This window comes from Halichoeres trimaculatus, unplaced genomic scaffold (genome assembly GCF_033239565.1).
Source record: "Halichoeres trimaculatus isolate MK-OKI-2021-1 unplaced genomic scaffold, fHalTri1.1 fHalTri1_scaffold_22, whole genome shotgun sequence".
Taxonomy (NCBI): Eukaryota; Metazoa; Chordata; class Actinopteri; order Labriformes; family Labridae; genus Halichoeres; species Halichoeres trimaculatus.
Window position 1 is genome coordinate 7,822,432 of NW_027437200.1, and position 27,575 is coordinate 7,850,006.

Consider the following 27,575-nt stretch of genomic DNA (forward strand, 5'->3'; position numbering starts at 1 on the left):
TCTGACTGTTCTGAGCATTTACAGATTAAGAAAGTACAAGGAACTGTGGCAGTAAATTACATCCTATTCATGTCTTTAAATTACCAACAGCTATTTGTGTCACCTCTAACAGGAAAAAAACAAAATTTATTAGTGCATTGTTACATTCTTTGGCTTCGTTCCAGCTTCAAATAATGAATAAAGTTAACACCATGCTACAGAATTAACCCGTACAATGTCAGAAAGGATTATTACTGTACAAATACACTAAACAAGAGGCAGATTAAGCACAATACTCAAGGACTCTGCTATCTCATTTCACAGTTAGCTGGAGATTTATGCTGCCAGGCAGGAATCATCTACAAACATTTCTCTCTTTTTGAGTTTTTCCGCCTTTCTCCAGCGGCCCCAAAGCATTCTGGGTATCAGTTGTTTCTCTCAGATCACTCAAGAGAGTGTGTGGGATCAATTGGATTCCACCAAACCCATGTTAGCAATTCAGCCAACACGGTAATGAGCCTCTGGGGAGTGTTGGAGCTGGTGATGAGGGCAGAGGGATTAGAAAAATTGAAAGAAGGAAAAAAGAAACAGAAGAAAGGCGAGAAAAGGTGTGAGCCAAAGTGAGAGAAATGATAATGGAGGACATCTGAAGGTGAGCTGAGGGGAGGTAGAAACTCATATTGAGGCTTTTACTGTTCGAATGTGCAGCAGAGACCTTTTAACTGAATTACCTTTTCAGCTTGACTTTATTAGTATCTACTACTTCCATTGCCAAAAGAAGAAAGGATATTTTGGCACTCATTCGGAGGTCTGCAAATCGGCAAGCCTTGGCACAACTGGCCTTTAAATTCATATAAAGACAAAGAAGCTTTGTGTCTCATTGCTTTAAGGAGTTTTTAATTCTTATGACGCTCTGATAAAATGTCACCCAGTCATCAGTTATTGCTCCTCTTTGTCCACAGAAAGGTGCTCAGAATAATTACACAGGGTTGCTGATAGGAGGATTAATCCTGTATCTCAGTGTTCAATGAATTGATGGAGGATTATTGCAGCTGTTGAAGGCAAAGGATAATTGAATTAAAGAAGAAAAGAAGGTTAGAATGACACGGATGGGAAGTTTTCCTGGTCCTGTAAAAGCCTCTTTGTCCCGTATGAAGTCACCCAAACTGACTAATATGTGCCGGTGTCTGGCCCTTCAGAGGCTTTTTGGAAAAGGGATGAAGAGTGGGCGGATGGACATCGATCTTGACTGGTGCAGTAACACAGATCCGTTCCCTGGCTTTGCCTCAAGGAATACGCCTCCACATCTACAGTGTTGTGGTTCCCTACCCACCCCCTCCTCTTTTTTTGACCATTTCTTCTCCTCTTTACCTCGAAGTCTTACAGCTGTTCCTCCGAGTCCTCGGTTTTCTGTGCTTTGTTTGCCCTCTGCATGTTTCCTCTCTTCTTCTTTACCTGCTCCATTCATCTCCTGGAAGAGGCTCTTGACATGAAAAGTCTTTGCCCTTTTCACTCTTCAGGTTTCACTTGATAAATTTACACTGTCTTTAAATGACTCTTGACTGAAGGAGAGCTGAGATGTAAAAGAAGATTCTCCTTCAGTGCTGAGGAAGCGTAATCCCTTAATACCACTTTCAGATTTATCTTAACTCCTTGGATAAGTGAGGAAATATCATTCAAGTGGAGAACTCCTGACTGGAAAATCTGAACAAAAAACGGAGGGGACTTTTTAGAGATGCTCTTTTACACGCTGTGCTGCTGCTCTGACTCATAGTTTGATTTAACAGAAGTATAATGACCTCACAAAGAAAAAAAAATGTGCTCTGAGTTCAGGAGACACTGTCATCCAGACATTTGTTGAGTCATCTTTGGATTGTGCTTTCATTCATTGCTTGTAATCTCCTGAATTTGCAATCTTTGTACCCTGTTGGCCTCGAAATGGTGATAATTCAGTAAACAAACACTGCTAACAAAAATAGAGCAAAATGGTTATTTAAGGTGAAAGCTTATTCAAGACTGAAGTCAACACTCGTCAGCTGAAGGGCGGCGCTCTGTGGTTGTGTTCAACAAAAATACTTGGGGCTTTTATGTGGTGAACAAATTAGTGTCACTACACCACTGCAGAGTATTCTGACAGTGCCTTAGACCGTGATAAAAACAGGAAGCATGTTCGAACCAGGAGGGCTCAACTGCACTTGTTATCTAAGTTGTCTACTTTTGCAACAAAAGGTGAGAAAAAGCACTTTTTTTTTCTTGCCGAATTGTAGAATTTTCCGTTCTTTGATCCTGATAAGTTCAAAGTCTGAGTTTGGAGCTCCCTTCAGTGGGATGATGCACACATTTATTAATGTCCTGCCTGAACGAAATAGATTCTACTAAATATCAGAGATAAAAAAAATAATAATTCTTCACCTCTTCAGGACCTGTGATGTCAGAAGGGGACATCAAATCTTGTTTCCATTGGCACAGTAACATATAGTGTTACACGGTATCTCAAACAAAACTTCCCCTTATGATGTGATCATTTTTCCTGTCCAAGAAAAGGTTCAGGTTTTTACATTGTTTAGGTCCCTCTGATCCCATTTAGGTCAGGGAGATTAAAAACACATAGCTTACAAAAGCTTGGGGCTCAGTATTAAAAGACAGAAATATTTAATGAGAGGAGAAAAATGTGTCACTAAATGTTTTACAACAGAAAAAAAACTCACCAACTGTAACAAAAATTCTGACAAATTAAGTATACATTTGGGTTTCATAAAACTTTCTATGTGTTTGTAGTTACTTTTTTTAATTTAGTGTGATGTTTTTTGTGTCAATGATGCTATGAGGAGGATCCGTAATTGGACTCCCTCGCCACCTTGTGGCCAAGAGTCTCCGCAGACTATTATAAATTTCTTTTGCCGAGATGTGTGTTTGTTTTGGAATCAAATGGAGATCAGGTCTAAATAAATTTTCTTTGATCAAGACAACTTTTTACTAGATACAAAGCGCCCAGGTAAGGTATTTATCAGTGCAGTTACGTAGCACTAAAGTTTGAAACGTGACATTAAGCAAATGTAGCAGCCGGCTATATGTTGGCGACATCAGCACTGTAGGCTAACATGACAACAAGTAAACACTGTCAGTTTGTAAGTAATTTAGTAGCCGTTAGCACAGCTGGCAGCCCAGTGCTCTCAGACGTGTCCATAATGTGTAACATTAGTAAATCCTGGTTAGCTATGTCCTGCTATCTACCAAGCAGAGCTAACGTAACCTCATTCTTCATTTTATTGATAGACTCTCAAGTTTGAACAGACCACTGCAGAATAACTGCTGACTGTGGGTTGGAATCAGCATTATCACCAACAGCTTACCTCATGTGTTATAGAGTCATACAGCCTGAGCTAAAGGCTAATTAGCCTTTAGCTCAGGCTGTATCACTCTCCTGTTTATCTTTCTTCTGCTCTTCTGTCTTTTTTCTGTCTGACAGTTAGGCTTCTGTCTCCACCATCACTACAAAATTAATCACAGAAATTGTTTTCAAGCAGAGAAAAACACAGATCTCTGTGTTTGATTTCTCACTACTAAACTAAGTCAGCGTGGTGTTGTCATAGAAACCTTGATCAATCCAGACCTGGTTGACCCGATCAGGAACCTAAGAAGAAGTCATTTAAAATAACCTGTAACCAACAATATTAGCGCTGATAATCTCATTTCAAAGCGTGGATTCTGATCAGGCATATATTGTTTTGAGTTTTTCTGCAGTCATTGACTGCACCTTCAGGGGAACCATAGTCACCTGTGTTAGAAACACAACATGCATGTTAAAAAACTGAAAATATAAATAGAGCAAGATGTCTGGTTAATGCAGAAATAAGTGGTAAACGTAACAGAAGCTACCTGTTTCAAATGTAAAGATGGAATCTGTGGGTTCTGTGAACTCATGGCTGCATGAGAAATTGTCTTTCCGGTATGTATTATCCTGGGAATCAAAGCTCAAAGAGGGCACATGACCTAAAGAAAAATGGTCACAGGTTTTAGTTTTGCTGTTGAAGAAGGTGGATTTGATTTTCCACAAAGATAGAAACAGCAAACACGAGCATTACACAAACAATAGGCAGCACCAGGCTGAGTGTGGTTCCAATTGTTCACCAGGAAACAAAGCAGCAATGCTCCACTCCATGCTTTGTAAAATCAGCTGGAGACAAGCCACTGGAACAACACACACACGCTCACAACTCCCTCCCTGTGAATCTGTGTGTGTGTGTGTGTGTGTGTGTGCTTCCATCGGCTCTGTAAACAAGGCTGTGGTGTGTGTCAGGGCTCGGCATAACCCCACTGAAGGACGCTCTCATGTTTGCATAAGTACGTGAGTGTGTGTTTATAGCTGAAGTGCGCGGGTCAGGCGGGATTCAAACCTGCAGGTCTGATGGTCATTGTGCTGAAGGACGCCATCCATCAGCAGTCTCAGAGGCGTAGATCACACTGGAGACAACTCTGAGCTCTGTTTGTGTTCATATATCTGTGCAGAGGTTGTATTTCTGCTGCTAATGATTGGAGCGATGGCGTCAGCTGACAGCCTAATCAGGATTATAGGGAGGATGATGTTTGGGCTGATTTATTCCCCCATCTCTCCCTCCCTTTCTCCATCTTTAGTGGAAAACTTGGTTCCCCTCTGCAGTGTTTTGGCTCAGCGCCAGTGTGTGAGTGTACTCTGGGACGAACGGGCAAGCCTGGTATGAGTCATGCTCAGATGGGAGTTTCAGATTCACACACAAACACACACACAATTCACTCATCAATTTTTCAATGAGATCTAAATTCTCCGTCACTGCAGGAGAGAACAGACAGTCGTGACCACCGTCTCTGGAAGAGAGTCAGAGAAAAGCGCGGAGAGGAGGGAGGCAGACGAAGATAAAGTGCTATTAAGATGAAGAGATTGAGGTGCAACTTTCTCAAGGTGACTCTGGATCACTACAAACACATACAAATGAGCTGGCAGAGCTGAAACAGAGAGGGTGTTGTAAATGAAATCGAGCACATCCCCTCTGCAAAGTGACGGTTTTGTCACCGCCCTCCTCTTCTCCTCACTGTTGCCAAAATCAAAACGGCACTCGTGGAGCTGTGTGTGTCTCCAGCCTCGTGTCATCTGGGGTGATAGTGAAAACATGAAGGTACACATGCTTCAAACATCACTCCCAGCCTCTTAGTCTCCCCTCCTCTCTGTCACAGACACTCTGGAGACATTAGGTGAACGGACAGTGGGCGATTTAGCCGGTGAGGAGTCTACACGTTATGCAACTGCCGATTCCTTGTTATGTAACGCTGCAGCTCTCCGAGTGGAAGATTAGCCCCGCTATACCGTTCCTTTTGTAGCAGATGCCACAGCCGATCTCCTCTTGCAGGCATCATGCATGCATGTTGACAGGCTGATTAGCCACACAAAGCTGGAGGATCCCTGAAAAATGGAGATGCAGAGATACCATATCATGATTTATCCGGCTCGGCTGCAGAAGCCTGGGGGATGTCTTTGCAAAAATATTAATCTGTATTCGCAAATAGGTCGCTGAATTTAACAGTAGTTAAAATGCTTGCTTAAGATGTAACTGGGTGAAATATGAAGCCGTCTTGTGCTACGCTGAAGAGTCAGAAAAAAAGGAGGAATTGCTTCTTTTTAAGCGTACTGTAAAAAAAATCTACTCATCAGTCATTTCTCCATCTATGCTGCTCCACTGCCCTGTTCCTACTTCCTAATCGAATAAATACTCTGCTCTTGAACTGATGTGTCAAGTTAGGTTCAAGCAGATACAGGCTGTGATAGATCATTATCGGGAAATGAGAGAGAAGCTGATGAATAGTCTGCATCCCCACCAGCCTCTCAGGACTGCTAATATACAGCCTGTCAAAACAAATCTTCAGCATCAGCAAATATCTGAAGTGGTCAGCCTCGTTTTCGGACCGTTTTCTGTAGACATGTTGATACAGCAAAATGCAAAACACCTCAAATCATTTAGACGACTGCATGTTCATCTGTCAGCGCCTCGCCGAGTCCACCCTCTGATCCATCCAGCTCCTCTAACTTTGTTGATTTGTCTTTCCAATTCGCTCTGTTAGGAAACTTGGGTTTCACATCTAACAGGGAGATGCAGGAAGACGGAGAGAAAATGCAAATAGATGACGGAGGAGAATGCGCGGAGATGAAGCTGTAGGGGTTGTTAGAGAAGAAGCGTATCATGATTGAGCTGTCTGCGCAAAAAAAATGAATGAAGAAACAAATCCCTCGGAATTGCATTTCTCTCTTTTGTCTTTTTTTTTTTTCTGAGCGACAACAGAACTGGAATCTTGACATCTTCAAAAGACGCTTTGAACTCAGAGCACCTTGAGGCCCTGGAGAATCATAAAGGTTCCCTCTGTCCTTTTTATCACACCGTGTTTCTCTCTGCCCCTTGCTCCTCCTTCTCCTCCACACAAACACATTCACACACACACGCACTGACTGCAGACTCGTTCCGGTGCGGCCTCATTCTCATTCTGCTCTTGCCGGCAGCATTTACCTCACCCAGCTCTCACACATCGCAAGGTCATGTTGAAATATTTCAGACGGAAATGCTCTGCGTAATTCCAACACTGTGGCTGCCGCACAGAATTCGAAAGCCAATTTTCTTTGTCTTTGAGAAATGAGAAGGAGAGACTCTAATGAGTGGATTACACACACTTTTTATGCTTTTTTTTTACCGCTAAACTCTGCTGTCATCTTTCTGTTGTGTGAGCAGCTGATCAGCAGTTTTTTTCTTGGCAGAAAACACCATTTTAATGTTCATGGTTCTATTTTTCAAGGACAGGAAGTTTACGGCAGAGTAATTATGATAATATTCCAGAAAAGTTGTCTATTGCTTACTTTTCCTTTTATCTGATCAAGCCTGTCTTGGTAAAACTTGGGGCGGCATAATCAAAAACTGACATTGGATAAAGTTGAATCTTTTCTTGTCTGAAGGTATTTTAAACCAAATCGCTGTGAAATCATAAATTCTCTCGGGTCCAACACTGTGGCTGCTTCAGACGAGCTTTAATAGACAGCAGTTCACAACAAAGCATACGAATTTTCACCGTCCAGGAGGACTTTGTGGCTGAGAATTTATTTTTGTTTCAGAAACAACAGCTGATAAGTCGTTGAGCTGATTCCCAGACAGAAAGAGCCAAGTCTTATTCTAACCAACCGTATGAAATCAGGAGTATGACTTTGCAGAAGAGGAAATTTTAAAGACAGTCTTGTTGGAAAAGTGTTTAAGTAAGTAATACATATTTTTAGCAGTAATAAAATTGGAGATTCTGAGAAAAATTAGTCATTCCATCACAGTGTTTACGACATAGAGGCCTGGCTGGGCTGCCAGGGTATGCATATAGAAAAGAAAGTCTCTCTTTGCTCTCTGCCTGTTGCATCACCTGCAGAGCGTGACACCTGCTGCACTGCAGGTTATCAGAGACACAGGAGTCCTTCAGAGTCCTCCTGTTGATCCATTGATCAAGGTAATGCCTCGTGTTAGGTTTGGAGCTTTCTCAAACAGATGTTTCATAAGTCATGTGCAGCCGGTTACTGTGCAGAGTCCAAGGCTGTTTTCCAGACTGCATACTACACTAGTAGTGCCTACTATTTGGGCTGAAATTCAGTATGTAGCAGTCGGTATGTGAAAACTTGTGAGATCTGCAGGATGTCCTGCTGATCCAGGAAAATTTCTCAGTATGCAACAGACCAGTCTACGCTGTTTCTCAATATAGGTGGCAGGTTTTGGTGAATTACCGCCATCTACTGGAATGAGTCAGCATTACAACTACAACACAACAACATTGACGTTAGACAATCTGTGCGAAAGAAGTAAAGTAAAAGAAACACAAGTAAATCTGTTTCTACAAATGCATAGAAGTTCATTTAAACCACTAATTACCTTTTTTAACCATACGTGGATTGTATGGAAGTGGTTTTTCCATCAACTGCAAGAACAAAAAGTCAGTCCCTTCCAGATTTTTTTGAAATATATGGTAAAACTTTTGGTGTCGGATTAAAAATCAAATATGACGATTCTGTTGTGATTTGATTAACAAAATAACGAAAATGCAGAGATCTGCCCATAAATTGTTTTTTAGAATTATTTTGAAGGCAAAAAAAACAACAACATCATATCTAGCTTTGCCTTCAAAGACTGGAAACCAGAGTAGTATATTACAAAACAGGCTCAACAGAACTGTCATACCACATACTACAAGCAAAAGGTAGTATACAGTGCCAAAGTATACAGTACATACTAGATTCTCACGTAGTGTGTAGTAGGTGGTTTGGAAAACAGCCTAAGTGTTGGATCACTGCGAAACACCAAGCCTCAGCCACATGTGGTTCTCCTGTCCTCTTGGATTGTCAGATAACAGGTTTAAGAACAGGATTTGTGGCATTATGCATGTTAAGAAAATCTTCTATTTGAAAATCTCAGATACTTGGAAGTGAGGGGCTGGAACTTCTCAGAGACTCAGTCCAAGTCATGCACACTTCTAAATAACAAAATCTCATAGATGTATGCCCAAGATGCATCACTCAGACAAAAAGGAAGAACTCCACCTAGAAACTTGAGACCTTTTATGCTCTTACAACATGTTTCTTGATAAGTTTCTGTTACGTTGAGATTATTTGTCAATAATGTTGTATTTGGATAAAAAGAGACTTAGGTCTATAACAGATGAACAAATGTTTTATGAGTCCGTTTTAATTCTGCTGTTGAAATCTTTGTGGTTGTATTGCCTTCAGACGCCTAGAAAATGGCAGTCCTCATATGTCACCTTCAGGATCTAATAATATGTGATTGAAAACAAATCACAAAGCTGAACTGTTGCTCTCCAGCCCACTGTGGATTCCCTACCAGGGTACCCATTGACCCATAAAAGGGAAGTAAGACCCCTGGATAAAAGAGAAGAAACCCAACGTTCTCCCTCCTGACATTAGCTGACAGCTGCAGCAGATTAAAGGCTGCTAAGCAGTGCTTTAGGAGCGCTGGTGTTTAAAGAGCAGCCGGGGCTTATTGTCACTTACCTTGCAGTCCCTTCATTTCAATGTTGCAGGCTTGACTGCTCACAGTCATTCAAAGAGGGGTTTTTTTTAGACTTCTGTTTCCAGAGATATGTTCGCTTAAGGGAAATGGCCATTAAAATGTCATTACCGCTACACACAAAAAAAAATCATTTTTAAAAAAGCAAGGGTTCCCAGCGGCTCCCAGCCGTAATGGGCCCGATACATTCCCTTGGCACCGGGAAGAACCCTAATGTTGCGGAACACAAATGCTAATCTCTCCGTAAATATCACTCAAATTCACTCTCCCTTCTGCTTCTCAGTCATAATAGCGTGGATTTATTCTGCTGTACCCTGGCAAATTGAATTAATTCTCCAGGCGAAAGGTGTTCTGATTATTACAAGCCTCCTATCGCACGGGTTGTAATGGAGATGATCCCAAAAGCATCGAACTCAACCCCCACCTTTTCTGTGTTTCTTGCTGCAGTATCTCAAAGGTATCACTCATCAAAGCTTTAATCACATTTTCATTCATGTGCGCCTCACTAATCGCCTTCAGACAGAATTCATATTCATGTCTCCGAATCAATATCAGATTTCAGAGCGCGCTGGAAGAGTGGGCAGAAAGACTACAAGGGTCAGTCCATCACATGGATCAATTGATTAAGTGCCTAAGAAGCTGGAAGCACTTTGCTGTTCGAGAGGTTCAACTCTCTTTACAGAATGTGATCATCATTGAGCAGCCCATCAAGATGCACTCTGATAAACTCGTCCTGATACAACTTAGTTCTGATTTCATTTGAGAAATGTACAGGCTTCCTGCCGGGCTTTCGCTTTCATTCATCCTCTTTATTCTTATTTCAGGCTTTCACTCTCAATGAGCATCAGCTGAGCATCATTCATTCCTCAAAGCTGATTTCCAAGCGTTAGGGCTGGAGTGTTGGAGACAAATTGGTGACTTATATTTTGCTTTTTTTCATTGTTAATGGAACCAAGTGTGCTTGGGATTTATATGTACATTCTACGTGGAAAACCAGGTGAAGCCTTGGCTTGGTGTGAAATCAACAAACACACTTCTGTAAATCACCAGCCCTGGAATAGGCAACATGTGTGAGGTCAAAACAGGTCCTGCAATTATAGCTCAGACCCTGGTACCGTGTGCAGGGTTTGATCATGTTAATTACTTTCATTTATGAACACTTGCAAACATCTGGGCAGCTCCTTAGGTTAAGGTGGATGTGCACAACATGCAAGAAAAATGGATCATATGTGTCAGGAAAGAAAACATCTGTTTGATGTTTGCATGAAATACTTCTTCATGCTCATGATAAGTTAATGTGTGCTTACGAGAAAGTTTCCCACGACTACATTTTAGGTTCAAAAGAAATTGTCTTTTGGATAGGGTTGGTATCTTGGGTGAATGAAAACCTTAGTTTTCATATTTCCTCAACCAGTGCCACCTTAGGGACTTTGCACAACCTCCTTGATGAGGTTTGTGCAAAGGTCTGTGCACACTTCAGAACTGCATGTCCATGGAAAGTGAAAAATGCTTAAAGCTCATAATTGATGAACTGACACTATGTACTGTAAAGTTTTCTTTAATAACTCACACAGAGAGATGAAGCCAGGTATAATGACTTTAGTGATAGAAATAAAATGCTTTTATCACTTTACTTGCGTCATCGAGGACCACGCATATTGATTTGTCCCAGTGTGACGTCTATGATCTCACGCATGGTTATAATTAGGGATCCACTGATGTGAAAATTTCCGCTGTTACTGATATCAAGATATCAGACCTTTTATCCTCTTACAACATGTTTCTTGAAAAGTTTCTGTCACGTTGGGATTATTTGTCGATAATGTTGTATTTGGATAAAAAGAGGCTTAGGTCTTTAACAGATGAACAAATGTTGTTCTATGAGTCCGTTTTTATTCTGCTGTTGAAATCTTTGAGGTTATACTGCCTTCAGACGCCTAGAAAATGACTGTCTTCATATGTCACCTTCAGGATTTAATAACATGTGATTGAAAACAAATCACAGTAGTTCAGAGAGAAAGAGCGGCGCAATTGTGAGAAAAGACGACCATGGAGATTATCAAAGGATGGAGCGCCAAAGATGAACGTGATCAAAAAATTACATTTTTTCTGTTTTTTGGATCAAAAGCAGGAAGAGAGTCCACTCTTCTTAGGTAGTTTGGTGTTCTCAAAGTCATAGAAAACAATGTTATTTGGGTCTTGAAAGACTGTTCAAGGTGTTCTGAAAATGGCTGGCAGCTAATGAGTAAGTATTGGGAGATACTGATATGTTAAAAAAATGACCAACATCAGCTGATACTGATATAGATATCGATATATTGTGCATCCCTATTCTATCCCCTAATGATATGGATGACTGGTGTGTGTCTATGAGCGTTACCATGCTGTGTTAAGATGCTGCTGTCTAACATTTCAACCCAGGTGCAATCAGGAAAAAACTCCCTGTACTTGGTATTTTAAGTACTGGCTCATGACTTCGCCCTCACTGCAGGTGAAAAATCTCTGACATGCCAGAAATTCATTTGACAAGTCATGCAGCTGCTTTGAGTGTGATCAGCCCCTCTTGTATCCCTGAACCCTGCACAGCGAACGATGCAGGACTCTAACTTCAAAACCATTCATACCCCTGTAGGTCATCCTGCTCTTGAAACAAAGACCTTTCATTCGTCTTAATATAAAATATTTCATCTGCCTTTTGTTTTCACCTCTGTGTGGCATTAATCTAGGCCACCAGCGCTCTCACAGTCTCTCTGAGCATGCTCAATTAATATCCTAATCGCCGCTGTCATCAGTGCGTGGCCTCACTCTGGCCTTGGCTGAACAGTGTAACCACTTTATACAGCACTGAAAGTGGTGGGATGCACATAAATTTGGCTGTGATTATACCGCTCATTAACTTACTGCACAACCTCTGCACTTATTTACGAAATTAACTTGGTATTTTAAGTTCTGTTAGCATCAGGCTGTTTTATTTTCTCTTTCTAAATACTTAATCAGCCATGAATAATGGAAATAGCACTGCAAGCCACACGTTCACCTCTGAGCATCTCGGCGTATGGGAGGTGGCAAAATGAATGCACATAGTTAATGAGATAATTGGATCAATGGGGTTGTTGCTGCTATGGGCAGAAAGTGACCTCTTGTGTAAATGAGCTTGACCTGAAGAGACAACCAGGAAGTGTTCCTGCCAATAGAAACGGGAGGAAAGGTAACAAACGGCCGGGCAGAACAAAAGCGAAGATTTAGTGTCAAGCAGAGAATTTGTCTGTAATGGCGCCGTCTGTGATGTTCTGTCTGTTTCTCTCTCTGGCAAACTGTAACTCTGTAAATGACTTTGACCTTTCCTGGGACGGAGGACAGGAACCGCAGAGAGATGGCGGGAGATGAGAGTAGAGTAGGCGGTTGACTGTAATAAACTCGAAGCAGTGGGCGGCTGTCAACACTAATAGATGGGAGAAGGGAGGGGGTCAGCGAGTTGATGAATGCTAAAGGTGCCTGAGTCCTCAACAGGCACTCTGTTCTCCACCAGGCTGATGTGTGTGAGATCCCATGCTCACAGAGTCATCACACTACAGGCGGCGAGGGCCTTTTTGGTGACTCATGTGATGAAGCTTTTCGTTCCTGCAACAGGACAGCAATCAGGCAACGTCATCTTGTTATCATGTGCATTTGCATCAAAATCAAAGGTTATCCAGCTTGATGACTGAAATGTAAATGTCTGGTGTTGAAAAATTAACTTCAGTGTGATGCATTCACACACCCAGACATAATAGATGGCTTGTTTTATCAGGATCTCCATTAGTGTGGTGCCAGCTTGAGCCTACACACACACTGAGCTGTGTTTTTGTGTCAGTGCTCAGATGTTTGAAGTGGAGCAACAGTACAAAGAGTGTTTCATACACCTCCTGAACTGGGGTTTTTGCTTCTGTCAGAGCTTTTGGTTCAAATAAAATACTGAGTTGATAAAGCACAGAAAACTCCACAAGACTGCTAACTGGAGCTGTCGGCCTGGAGCTGTGAGCAGAATGCTAGCATTGTGTCCAAATGAATGTTATGTTTTAAATAATGTTTTATTACATCAGGAAACAACCACAGTACCACTAGCCGGGCAAAATAGAGAGAGAGGCCTAGATGAAAGAGATTCTGTTTTTGTTTTTTATTTTTTGTTGTTTTGTTTTTTCTGAATTCCACCAAGAATAATATCCATGCGCTGCTATCAGCCCTTTGTTAAACAAAGTAACAATCAAAGTTATTTGATTGCACTACAAAAAAAGGGGAGCCAAAATATGAGATTAAAAAAAAAACATTGAACTTGATCAGAGACATTTAAAGGTCTGCATGAATTTTCATCACTTGATAGCAAACACAACGTTCAAACTGGACTCCTCCTCCTTGGGTCAGTGCCAGCAGCAGGCCACACCCACAGCCTCCAGCCTTGATTGCACGAACACACCCACTAATCCAGCAACCACCTGTAGCATGCACATTTCTGTGTGGGAGGGACATGAAAGCTGTGCACCTGACTTGGCATGTTATGGGGATTTCACGGGTATAATCTAAGGTATTCCACACATACCTGGTTAGCAGAAAGCCAGCTCCCATCACTCTTTGTCCTGAGCTTTCCAGGTCAATCAATCAATCTTTATTTGTATGGCGCCAAATCATAACAAATGTTATTTCAAGACACTTTACAAAAACATTTACAGGTCTAGACCCGTAAATGTTAATAAAATTTGGGTGCACCAAGCATGCTGTAATTGGCTGATGTAACCATGTGTACTCTCTGCTCAGAAACGTCCTGATACAAACAAAACATCAACATACAGGCTGAGGGGAGGGTTCAAGGCAGACACAGACACTGACACTCATGTACAGAGGCCCGTAGGACACAATTATGAAGGATTAATCCTGAAAAAGATGACATTTTATTTTTTAGGAAAATCCAGCAGATTCTGTCTGTAAAGCTAGACAAATTATCTGTCCATGCAGTAAGTTCATTCTTCTTGGTTAGAATTCTTAAAACAAGAAATATAAGTCTGGAAATAAGTGGGTTGTAATAAGCATGCCTAAGTGTTACAAAAAGAAGAAATGCTAGGTGTCAAATTAAAATACTTCAAAACAAACTTCCTGAAGCAAAATGCTACGTGAGATGAACTTAAAGTAAATCCCCCCAAATATTTTTTTTATTATTTAATTTTAATTTAAGCATATAAATGCATGACACAAAAAAATACAATTACTTTAGGTAAAAAATTGACTCAGTGTCAGAGAAGTTTGATTTAGACTATCTTTTCTGTTTCAAATAAAGTGTGTTTCTGGCGAAAACGTTTTTGTGACATTAAGAATACAAATAGGCCTCAGGTTGTTTAACTTTGTCTCTTTTATGTTTGCAGAAGTCTGAGCTATTTAGTGCTTAAACTGTTTTTCATTCTATGTTTGATGTGTTATTCTTTGATCAAGCAACTTGAGGGAGCTACCGAATTGTGAAACAAGTTTTATTTTGAGGAGACTTTTAGTGAAGAGACCAATATTGCTTGTCTCACCAGTTGTTATTTACTGAATTTTAAGATCCCCTGACTTCTTGTGGCAATAAAAGACATGTTCAGGCTCATTTTAAGATTATACTGTACACTCAAAGATCAAAAACAAACTGACAACCTTAAAAAGAAGTTTGGATACCAAATGTGTCTGAATATGAGGATTTCAATCTTAGTGAGTGCCAAATAACTTGCTGTGTGGCCATCCCCAGCATTGACATGTTCTCTGTCTTCTGTGTTTCTAGGAACGGGGAAAGATTGGAGTCATCTTCAACGTGGGAACAGACGACATCATCATCGAGGAGAGCGCGGTGATGGTGAGCGACGGCAAGTACCATGTGGTACGATTCACACGCAGTGGTGGGAACGCCACTCTTCAGGTGGACAACCAGCCGGTCATTGAACGCTTCCCATCAGGTAGGGACAAGAGCCCCCCCGTCTAACAGCTGGGGTGCTTTATTTTCTGTTGGATTTAAATCTTCAAAGTATTGAAACCTGTAATATTGTGGGAAACACAGTGGAGAGAAAAATAAGAAGCTTTTCTAAAGGAATATATTTCATTGATTCAGCCTTCTGTGTCTCACTGAGTGATTCTTAAAGCACATTCTGCAAAGGCTGCAGCTTATTTATCATGACATTCATATTTAGAGCATGCCTGCATTATTCAAAGCCATTGATTCAGGTTCTGGTCTAAAAAGCAGGAAGAGCCAAACAACCTTCCTGAGGCAAGCAATCTTCCATCTAAGAGCATCCAGCTCTGCAGTTAGTCTGGCTTTGTAGCTCGTGGCTCTGTGGAAACAGACACTGAATCAAGGCCAGCACATTATGAAGGAGCCAATCAGGTTGGGGTGGTGTTCAGGAGAGGGGGGGGGGGGTTCAGACAGAGAGGGGACAGGTAATACTGAGGAAGTACGTGAAGTAGCTCAGAGATAAACACAGACACAACATCATCACAAATGCAGACCTAAATGGAGGGCTAACACCTGCTGAGTCACTGCTGGGAGTGCGCTAATTCCCCGGCTTGTTGTTTAACCATAATCATGATATTCTGCTTTGGCCTGAATTATGAAGTTATTTTTAGAGCAGCTTTTTTCTCTCTCCATTGTGTTTCTCTTTTGTTCATGGTTGTTCAAAGGAAGACATTTAGTGTTCCCGTCCTGAGTTTGGAAAACACCCGCTTAACCAGGCTCAGCTGCCTGCTCGTGTTTGTTAGAGAGGATCACATGAAATGTTAATACCCTTAATAACACATTTTCAAAGCCTTGAGGAGTGCTTTCATTTTCACTTTCTTGTTTTGACCTGTAAACCTCCATCTCTGCTGAAGTTGATGCGTAGTCACTATTGTGTAAAAGCACCATTTATTGTTTCAAACAGCAGGGAGAGAGCTGCTAATGTGCCCCTGGTATTTACTCTGGTTGACATATGGAGCACTGGGTCTGTGACATTCTCTGTCACAGCAGTGATCCTGTATTTTGAGGCTTTGTTTTGGCATTGAGGGACGCGCATCCTCTCGCTCATCCGTCAGCGCAGCGAGGCCGGACTGAGAGGGATGCATCAAAGCGGAGAGAGGAAGCACCCTCTGACAGTTCACTCTTTTTACTTGTTATTATGATGGAAATGCAGCCCTTTTCAGAGCCGCTCATGCACCAAAGAGGAGCCTTCATCTAACAATAGCTCTAACCGCTTGGAAAATAACAACAGAGCAGCCTGTTAACATTGGCAAGTGAGTGTCATCATCCAGATCTGTTTTGTTTCATCAAGAAACATGAATGCACAGCACATATTGTATTCCTTTTCTTCCTCCTCCCTTCCTCCCTCCCTGCCGCTGTTGTTGCTGAACACTCCTTTCCTTTTCCTCTGCTGATCAAGAATTGAAGACTTTCAGTTTGTTGTTAGTTTACTTGATGAGTTTTGTGTCTTTGTGCCGGGGGCCGGAGCCTGTGTGAAGTTTAAGGAGGTTATGGGGACTGAGGAGAGGAAATGGATGGAGGAAGGAGGGAGGCTTGTTACGTGGTTGGTGTGTAGAAAAGCTTTGATTCATTTATGTGAGCTAGATACGCTCTAACTATTTCTGGGCGCCCTGCTTTGAAGGTTCCGGCACCTGCTTTGAAGGTTCCAGTCGTCACAGCGTGGTGGGGTTGCGTCCTGGGGAAACAGAGATGTTACACATTAGGAAAGCAAAACCTCGGATGTAGCTCAGGTACCAAAGGGCGGAGGCATACGTGAGGGATGGAAACTTCCTCTCTGGGATGTTGAAACACTCTGATTCTCAAAGCAGGACCAAAGACGTACATTTTGTTTCCTTGAAGCACATTTTATGCAATATTTCTGCCATGTTGTCCCAGGGGAAGACTGAATCTCAAAACGTTCAGATTTAGAAGAAATACAGTTGAAAGTTACCTCTACAGAGATGTTACAGGTGCTGAAGTCGTCTGGTTCCTTTGACGCAGCAAAGGAAGACAGTTTCTTGTGAAATCTTGCCTCCCCAGAGGGACTATTGTGACCCACATCAGGTGGTCTTTGCAGGATGCAGCTGCAGTTTTTGAGCCCTGTCTGCTGCTTTGTGCATACAGAGAGTTACTTCTGAGATTCATCCTTGGCCTGAGAAATGTAAAAGCAGCCTGAAGGCTAACACAAAAACAAGGACTGTGGGATAAAAGAGCACAAATCTCTCCACTTGCAGAGAGACACTGAGACAGGTCAGCTTTCTGTTTTCTAAAACCTCTTTTTGGAAACTATGTGTTTAAATTCAGACATGTTTGCGTTGCTCTCCACAAAAAGCCTCGGTTACAGCCAGGCTTGCCAGCAGCCAGCTCATAAACAGAGGGGCCATTGTGAGGTGATGATTCGGAAAGACAGGATGCTGACAGCAAACATGGTCGTCACGGGTCAGGCACATTCGACGGTGAAGCAACACGTCTCCTGATGCCCCACGATGTGATGTTTGTAGTCCCCGGGGAGCGTGCGTCCCTGTGTGTGTCGGTCCGTGTCTGATTCCATGTTGCAACAGTGCACGCGTCTCATCTGTGTGCATGACATGGCCCATCTTGTGTGTGTCGTTCTTTTCTTGTCATGTATTCATTTGATGGACAGAGAGCAGAGAAAAAGTGTCACAGGAGCAACAGGCCGGCTAATCCAGAGTGTCAGGTGTCCCCGGTGGCTCCTGCAGCAACAGTTAATGGCCCGCCTCACCTCCCACAGTCCCAAAATGGCAGACTGGCTCGGTAGAAACAGGCCCGTGTCCCACTGAGCAGCTCAACCTGGCCACAGAGAAACAGGCAGATGTTAGCTGTGGTGCCATACGGACTGTAATTGTACCATTTCACACCTGATTCTCTTTATTTACTGGTCATCTGCTGTCGGCTGATGCAGCCACTTGTTCAGCTCTGATGGTTTCCTTGCAGTTTTTTTTTACTTCTGTCCTGTGAGGATGTTCTAGTTTCAGCTCTGATAAGCTGAAAGGTGTGGATGTTTTTATAGGAAACACAACAGCAGGACATTGAGTCCTTGAAACTCCTCCATTCAAAGCTTCAGGTTTCTTTTCTAAGAGAGGTATTGTAATCTTATTCTGAAAGCAAATGCTTTAAAAGAATTTCATACTCTAAGAATATGACAAATGACCTCAGTTGGGCTAATCCTTGGTGACTCATAAAGTTATCGAATCCTGGCACACAGCCCTAAAGACGAGCACTGTCTTCTTTTTTAGCTTCTGCGTCATTCAATATTTCTTAAGCTCACGGATGTTTGAGTTAAGCGCTAAAAGACGCCTCTTCTCTTTGGAATAAAAGTTAAATTAACAGAATAAAAGGAGTTTTGCTCACTTTGGCTACATCCTTATTTCACCTAATTGGCTGTGGTGACTAATCCAAGCAACTTGCAGACTGACAACTAACCTTAATGAGTTAAAAGTCGCTCTGCAACCAGTCTGACTTTTCAGTAGTTTCATTTTAAAACAAAGAGTTAAAGAAAAGCGGTGGTGAGACTATGTGACAAGGTCCAGACATTGAGCTTCATTTTTGCTCAAACCCACAGTCACAGTTGCTGATGTTGTGAAAATCTGGAATGGCCTACACATCACAACCAACCTTAAAGGTGTAATTCTGTAAATGTGGTCTAAATTGGCTAAATAGAGAGTGTAGGTGTAATCAGCTGATAGGAGCTGGTGTTAAGAGCAGCTGATGTTCTGTGGGTGTAGCTTGACTTCCTGGACTCATTTCTGCAAAGTAAAATCTACCTTTAGTCCAACTTTAGCTTGCATTGAATAACTGTAAATCTGGTTATATCAGAGTGGAGAAGTTTCCCAAAGACTGAACTCAATGGCGAGAAAATAAATGATAATGGTTTCAAACTTTTCATTGGTTGTTTTCGGGGTTGTCAAAATGACAAAGTAGTTTTATTAGTTAATCATCAGGTTAAAAAAGGTCACAACAGATTATTTAGAGTGTTGACATCCCATACTACTGACTATTTACCATTTCTACATTAGATATTTTAAAAATAAGATAATTTTTTTGTTGTTTTTGTTTATTAACATCAAACAACATGTTAATCATGGGTACATGGGCTGGGCCATATGGAGCACAGACCACCGGTCCACACCTGTGGAGCACAGACTTCTGGTCCACACCCAAAAAGGATAGATAGTTGGTCCACGTGCATGGCAGATTCACGCTCGTGGAGCACAGAAAGCAGGTTTGCACCAGTAGACCAAGGACAGTCAGTCCGCGCCAGTGAAGCACAGACAGCCGGTCCGCACAGACAGCCGGCTGTCACAACAAAAATGACTTAATTAGTTTGTACCAATTATACAAAGAAAAGTTTATTAAGTTATGCCCAGATGCACCCCTTGCAAAAGCAAGTGGATTGTTCCCCAGCTCATTGGGAACTTGCACCCTTCAAAACGATGCTCACATTAACCAGGCTATCCTCTGGCTCTGCACTCTGTTGAACAGGGCTGATTGTACATTACTGCCACCTCATGCTCTGGAGAGGTGTTGCAGATGGGATTCTTACCTAAACCAATTAGGTTGAGTTAACTCAAAGCAATCTTGTAGTTTTAATGATTTTGCACATCATGCTGAAACAACATGATTCAATCATGTTTAACCACTGAACATGAAACAGTATAGTAGAAGCTACATGTTTTACTTATCCTGATTCAACAAACACCCATGCTGCTTTTTGAGTGCATCTTTATCTTCTCTTTGTGCAAATCACCTCACATTAACTCTTTTTAATTGTAGTAATTCACCGCAGTAAATGATGACATTATCGTAAGAAAGGTGCTTCTGGAACAATCCGTCTCCTACCTGCAGGTTTACACCACACTTGGCATTTGGACTTCATTGCGGTGCCCCCTGAGCTTCGAATAATCATTATCCATTTTACAGCCGTAGTTACATTGTCACCATGGCTGCATATTTGCTGTGATAACCATACTTTGCTGCCTCGTAACTGTGTCATTTGACCAGAGAGAGCCCACAGTGCTCCTCCATCATCCTTCAACACTTACTGTTTCCTTTGCTCTTAACAGTATTTACAGGCGGTAGATCTACTATAACGCTGTCACCGTGCTCTAGTTTCTGACCAGGCTGCCGTGGAGAAGAATTAGAGGCAGAACGTGGTGATGGGTGGGGTGGTAATGCATGGATGGAGTGGTTGACTGCAGGGGAGATAGGAGAGAGGAAAAGCAATAGCACTCTACTGCAAAGTGCTCGGGATGCTCGGCTGGAAAATGATGGAGTGACAAAGAGAAGGAAGAATGGAGAGAGGGGGACAGGGGAGAGAAAAGGAGGAGTGTAACTCTAGTATGCATGCTGGAAGCTAGCCACTGTCAGTGCGATGATGGATGAGGCTTTGCATGTTACTGAATAATAATCACTTCACAAATTGGATTGCATCACAGCCGGGAAGATTACACAGAGCACGTGCAGACACACACACAATGAAGCGTTGTGCACAGGCCTGGAATAATTTCATAATAAACGCTACTTGCCAAACAAAATTACTGTTGCTGCTCGAAACAGACCCAAACATGACGAGTGAGTAGACCAACACACCACTTAACTATAAATCAAGGACGAGGGAGAAGATAGAAAAAGCTCAAAGAAAGGGCTTTTGTCATCCTGGGTTCTTTTTGTAAGGCATTTAAGGGATCTGTTCAGCGTGAAGGCTGACCGTTAGAGAGGGAAAAGGAGGAAAAGGAGAGTCGCTCTTTGTGCCAGCGAGGTCATCTCCAACTCTTCCCACTGAGCTGTTAAGATGTTCTTACTCCTCGGATAAATGGTCTAAGAAAATGGGTCAACAAAGCTCTCTCTGCTGCTCTGCCTCCTTCCTCCTGCCTGTTTTATCATTGCCTTAATGTCTTCATTGTTTCCAAGTATCCATCTTTGTCTGTGCGACCTCCACCCTTGGAGGGAAGAGAAAACCAACCGTGAATGAGCGCTGGAGATAAAAGAGACAAAGAGAGAAGGGGAGGTTTTGGTTGCCAAAAACTTTTCCTGTTCCCTTTGGCATAAGCAATATGAGAGCACTCAGCAGTGCCAGTTAGATGGTGAAAGTGGGGGAGAGCGGCAGGGTTTGGACAGCACAGGGGTGCTCTCTCGACAAGAAAACACAGGCAGACAAATGGTTGGAGGCATGTGGACTTAAGCTGAGCGTGGACTAGATTTCACTTCACTAACTCAGACCTCCAGGCAGAGTATCAAAGCAGTCCTGTGTGACTTCATGATCCACTGAGCAGAAGATGATAAAGGAGTGTAGAGGGTGAAACACGGGACACAGTGTGTCAGAGCTTTCAGGAAACTATCTTTACCTTTTATTGTTTGGGATAAACATCTCTGTGTGATTGAAACCATCCCAGCTTGATGGTTAACCTGAGGGGCTCAGGTTTTGTTGCCAAACTAAGATAATCTGCATGAAGTGGCCATTCATGTACAGCAGAGTTTGTCCCTAAAAACCTTTTGATGCAGAGAAATGAAAAAGTACATATACAATGTGAAGCAGGGCAGTCTTTCTTCTTCACTGTCCCCTGTGTGGTTACTTTCTGATGTTGCTCTCCTGTTTAGCTTTCTCCTGCTCTTCTGTCCTTTTTCTTTTTGCCAGTCCAGCTCCAGTGTCCACCATTACCACAACATAAATCCAAGAAAACCTTTTCCACAAAAGGACAAATTTTGCATCTCACTGCTAAATTTGCTGGCTGGCACACTGTCCTTAAAGGGACTTTTGGTCTACCCACCCTAAATGGATTCCTCTTTACCCGGTAAAGACAACCCATCCCTAGATACTGAGAAATATCATTTAGAAATAACCATTTTCGGCGTTGATAACAGGTAAATACATAACAGTGAGCATTATGGACAAATAACAATAACTAATAAACTTATGAGGATGATGTTTGACATAATCAGTTTGACCATCATAACTGATTCTTGTCAGTACACTATTTTCTTTCAAATTATTTAGTACATAATGTCCTGAGTCAAAGGTTTAATTATTTGACATAAGAGGAAAGGAGAAATGATGTCAGCAGGCATCACTATGGGTTGAGTTACACAGGTTAAATTGCACTCTTTGGCCACTAAGGTAAAACGTGATCCAAATAAGATACAAACACAAAATGATCATGATGAATTGTCTCATAGTAAAAATAAAAAGATTAATCAAAATAAAAATAATCATCAGCAGCAATGTGAACAGTATTCTTTTCCCTTTCTTTCGTTTTTTTTTTTTTTCTCACCATAGTTGATCGTAGACCCAGAGAAGTAACCTGTGTTAATGGATCATGTTAATGTAGGGTTACGTCTTTGCACAGTTGTTATGGACATGAACCAGTAAGGTCTCTGTGGAGTAACTGGCATACACAATGCCCGGCCAAAAAAAAAGACGCCACCAAAATAAAAGTGTTGCATTAATTTTTCACCAAGATCTTGCATTGATGATGGTTGATTCTGACCGCTGAGCAAAGCCTTCACCAGCACATCCCAAAGATTCTCAATGGGGTTAAGGTCTGGACTCTGTGGAGGCCAACCCATGAGTGAAAATGATGTCTCACGCTTCCTGAACCACTCTTTCACAATCTGAGCCCGGTGATTCCTGGCATTGTCATCTTGGAAGAAAATCTTGGAAGAAAAATTCCATTGATGGAGTAACCTGGTCATTCAGTATATTCAGGTAGTCAGCTGACCTCATTCTTTGAGCACAGACTGCAGCTGAACCTAGACCTGACCAACTGCAGCAACCCCAGATCATAGACTGCCCCCACTGGCTTGGACAGTAGGCACTAGGCATGATGGGTGATCACTTCATCTGCCTCTCTTCTTACCCTGGTGGGCCATCACTCTGGAACAGGGTCAGTCTGGACTCATCAGACCACATGACCTCCTTCCATTGCTTGAGAGTCCAATCTTTATGATTGAAGCCTTTTTTTTTTTAGTTAGCCTCACTGATTGCTGACTGACAGCGGTCAGACTCTACCATCATCAATGCAAGATCTTGAAAAATGAATGCAACACTGGATGAAAATAAATCTTGTGACATTGCAGAAGTCAATGCCACAACAAATGCATGCTGTAACCGAAGCTCAAGTCGGTCAAAATATTAGAGTGTGTGACCTTGTTTTTGGTGGCAGCTTTTTTTGGCCTGGCAGTGTACTTCAAACATGTAATTTGACTCTCCTGTAATGAATTTGTCTTAAACCCCTTAAAATGAGAATAAACGTTGACTGACGGGCCTCTGACAAAATTGTAATACTGGATGCATTACTGACATTTGTTAGGGTTTTTATTGTCTTAAATACCACACTGTGCAGCAGAACAAGTCAGAGTGAGTTAATTGAGGACAGCCAGCCCAGTCACTTGTCACCTGTGACAGTTTCTTCTCTCTGCCGGTTCTTATTGGGCCTCTGCTGCTCTGTGACTCCCTCTGATTGGATCTTGCACAGTTGGAAAGTATCACCAATTACTGGCCTGTGGCTATGGGATGATGGAGAGACAGAACAGAGAAATGGAAAAAAAATAAATAAAAAAAGAAGTCATGATGTGGAGGAATAGGGGGGCAGCTAAGTAGGAGAGGGAAAAGATTGCTTTAGGGAATTAGAAAGTGACAACTTTGATGTCCTCACGCAGGGATGGGGGGTTTCTCTGACTCACTCCAGCAGCTAACCACGCTCAAATCCACTGAGGCTGACATGAAAGGTGGCGGGGATGCTGTCGAAAGAAAATGAATACATACCGTCTTGGATTGATAGGAAAAATGAGCAAGCAGTTAAAATTGTGGGATCCCATCTGTTTCAGTAGCGTACAGATGTGAGCGGTGGGCGGGGCGTTTACTGCGAACAAAGGAGTGAGGTGGGAAGGTAAATTACTTTTTCTTTCCCACGAGTTCCACAGGAAGAAACAGAACTCGTGTACAATCCTTGGCTCAAAGGACTTTGGATAGAAATATGCTGCATCTTTCATTTTGAAAGTCAGGGTTTTAAGCCCTCAAAGTTTCATTTTTCAGACACAATACCAGATATTTTTCCTGAATTACTCAGGTGTAGTTTTACAGATTCACATTTCTTTAAATAAAGTTGTCAAAGATTTTCTTTTTTGAAATGACCAAAATTAAAATTTTAATCCTATAAGCTTTGAAAAGATTTGTGCGAGAGAAATCCAGTGTTCTATTTGGGACTGAAAATAAAATGCCTGTTTTTTTTTCTTCAAAGCAAAGAGACACGGATTATGCTTTCTGAAACTTCAATGCTCACTTGTTCTTAAGTGATTAAGACATGAGAGGAAGAGATTTATATTGCTCTCTGATCTCTAGACTCCCCTCGGTTGCCTATCTGGGCCTCTCCCCCATATTATTTGGCGCTGGTTGAATATCTCCTGGTTTAAAAAGAAAGAAGCTCTTTTTAGGAATTCGTGACACACAAATATGTCTTGATGAGATGGAGATTGTTGCAAAAATGCATCCAGTACCACGGGGTAACAGCAGCGGTTTCTTCTCCCCATCTGCTCCAAGACACCCAGTGGATATGAGAGCAATCCATCTAAAGTTACCTAATGAAAAACAGAATGAGGCTAGTCTGACAGAGAGAGGTTTCTGAGAGCAAGAGAGAGAAAGAGAGATGGCCGCCGGCCAATCGTCTCCAATGTAATCTCCATTCTTGTGGATGGATTTCCGATGTGGGTGTCCTGTACAAGGGCATCTGGCTGCCTGCACAGCTACATGATATACAGTCCGCTCCTCTGAGACCCTCTGAGACCCTCCGCACATGCTCACATGTTCCCACACAGACGTCCTCACACGCACTGACACAGAAAAAGACAGAGAGCAAGGCCCAACGCTGTTCATATTCTGGATTATCAGAATACAAGAACCCAGACACAGAAACAGACACTCTACACTCAAAGCACGCTGCACAGGTCTCCAGCCCGTCCTCCAACTCGCTTTGTGTCTCCCCGAGGTGCCAGTCAGGCAGTGTGCCCTTGCCCTGCCCCCAGCACAGCAGCTGTGATACCTGCCCAGGACGGGCCCCATCATGGCTGTTCATCTAGCCGATGCTCCAGGCGCCGGACTCTGGGCGGACAGACAGGCTTCTGGCTTACAGATAGGAAACAGTGCCAGCCTAACAGAGTAGACACTCTGAGCCTCGGGGGGTCCAGAGCCGCGGGCAAGTAGGCCTGCAAAATACACGTCCAGTGTGTGTGAGTGTGTACCAGTCTCTGATGTTCACACACACACCGTCTGCTGGACTGTGGCACACATTTTGTAAGCTATTCATGTTTACCAATGATTAGCCTGCACAGACTTTATGTCTATATGTCCTCAAGTTATGTATCTTCTAAATAAGAGAAGTCCAGATGCAAGAGACCGTTAACAGAGTAAAATTCAAGTGTGTCTCCTTCTGTCATCCAAGAAAAGCCCTAAGCTGTGTTCACACCAGAGCAAAGCACATGCTTCCCAGGCTGTTCGACCACCGGATCATAAATGTTCAGTTACAGTTCCTCAAAACAAGTAGCAACATCTTCATCGTGGTGTGTCCATAAACCCACAGATGACGGCACTCATCTTTATTTACTTTACTGCAGCTTTTGTTTATTTTTGCTTGGCCAGCTCTCAGTTTCATGACCTGTAAGCCAGGATCAGGCTCAGAATCAATCTTTTCTTCTAAAGAAGAGTTTAAGCAGGTTATTGGGGTAGGAAGAGATCTGATCTGTCATCTTCTGAAGCTTGGAGCATAAATGTTTACAATTTTAAAGACTTGCGTTGCCCGCATGTTTACTGACTTTGTGATAACTTTGCCCTACACTGAAAAAATCTGCTGGGGCTGTCTTCTTTTTATGGGCCTATTTGGCGCCTCCTGTGGACAAAGAGTAGCATAATAATTTGATCCGAATTAGAATGCTTGGAGAGGGGTCTAGCAACTCTCTTGGAGGCTCCAGCCTGAGACCCCCTTCACTGTCAAAAGGAAGTGATGTAAGGATGTGAAGTTTAACAACAAAATTTTTTTTTTTAAAAAAAGATAGAAAAGCATTTTATTGAGCTAACAAAGAGTTTACTATAAAATAGATTTAAAATTGGTCAATAGGTTTGGATATCTCTGCACATAATTGAAAAAAAAGTAAAAAATCACGTCACCTGACGTCAATTTATTGTTTTGTTATACGTTAGTGACTGAAGTAGGCCATCTAGTGTCTTCAAGTGGTAATAGCAGTAATTTTAGCCATAACCTGCATGTAAGTTTAACTTTATTTTTGTGTTGGGAAACATTTGTCTGTTAGTATTTTGACATTTAGAGTTTTGAATATTGTTTATAGAGACTAACTGTGATTTGTTTCTGTGATGAAAGTTGAAATTCTGGTTTAAAACCTGATTTATATCGATGTATGCTAACCGCTAGCGTATGAATACAATTTCCCATATTTGTTAGCATCAAGCTAGCGCTATTTTTTTTTTTTTTTTTTTTTTTTTCATTTCGCTTTTGGGATATAAGGAGGTGTTGAACATGTGCAATGTACTGAATAGGAATCTAGTGTGAAAGAGTTATGTACATTTCTTTGTGAGCTAAGTTCAGTAAAATCCTGAATCAAATCAGAATTTCCTTAAGAAACGGATCTATCTGCTAAGCTAGGATGGCTGGGGCGTGAAACTAATGAGGAAATGAAAATGAAGTCCTTACACCAAACAGAAGTGCCCGCCAATTCATGTTGTGTTGTTGAAGAGATGCATTTTATACATTTTCTTTTCTGTAACACTATTTAGGAATCAGGTTAACCAAGGTTGTCAAAATGCAGAAAAATTGGATGTATCTACCCAACATAACTTTAACGGGAACTTTCATTCTGAAATTTCTGCTTCATATCCTGATGTCACTTCCTTCTTACGATGGAGGAGTGGAGCCACCCAAAGAGTCGGCTAAGAGTGGAGGTCTGCAGGTGGACTGCCCTGGGAATCCTTCATAGTTACAAATATTTTCCATTAGAACTCAGAGACTTTGACGTTGGAGCTAGTTTTAAGGCTCTTGCCAGTGATTGTGTTCTCTGACAGAGATATAAATTTAATCATTTCTGTCATGGTCTTGTCTGCTTCAGGAGGTCATATTTGGGCATCAGTATTAACCTCAGCCTGTTTCATTACTGTTGAAAACTCCAAAAAGAAGCTTTAAATGACTGAAGCCACTGCCGTTCGACAGTCAAGATTGCCTATTAAAGAAATAACATCTGTCTGAACAGCTTAGCTCAGCCACTACTTGATTTATTTACTTTATTTTCCTCTCCTTGTTTATCAGATTTCCTTGAGCGTCAGGTCGGATAGCTTTGTTTCACCGTCTTTCACATCAAGCGAAGGAAATAGTCCTGGGAGCAGAGTGAGTGCGATAATGGCGGCGAGGGAGAAGACAAGGGCCCAGCTGTTTAATCTATCAGCGCCATTCTCATGCAGAGCAGGCTTCAGCTGGTGGAGGGAGAGTGAGACGGGAAAAGTTTCAGCGTTTCACTCAGAA

At 42.0% G+C, this 27,575-nt stretch overlaps 1 protein-coding gene across 9 annotated transcripts in view; it reads left to right on the plus strand.

The window, feature by feature from the left end:
• Positions 1 to 27,575, plus strand: part of nrxn2b (neurexin 2b) — a 920,596-nt gene that overhangs the window by 843,369 nt on the left and 49,652 nt on the right. For all 9 annotated transcript variants that reach the window (XM_074699347.1, XM_074699355.1, XM_074699353.1 and 6 more), the window contains one exon: positions 14,833 to 15,004. In XM_074699347.1, coding sequence (XP_074555448.1) covers positions 14,833 to 15,004 — 172 coding nt within the window. The remainder of the gene's footprint in view (positions 1 to 14,832; positions 15,005 to 27,575) is intronic.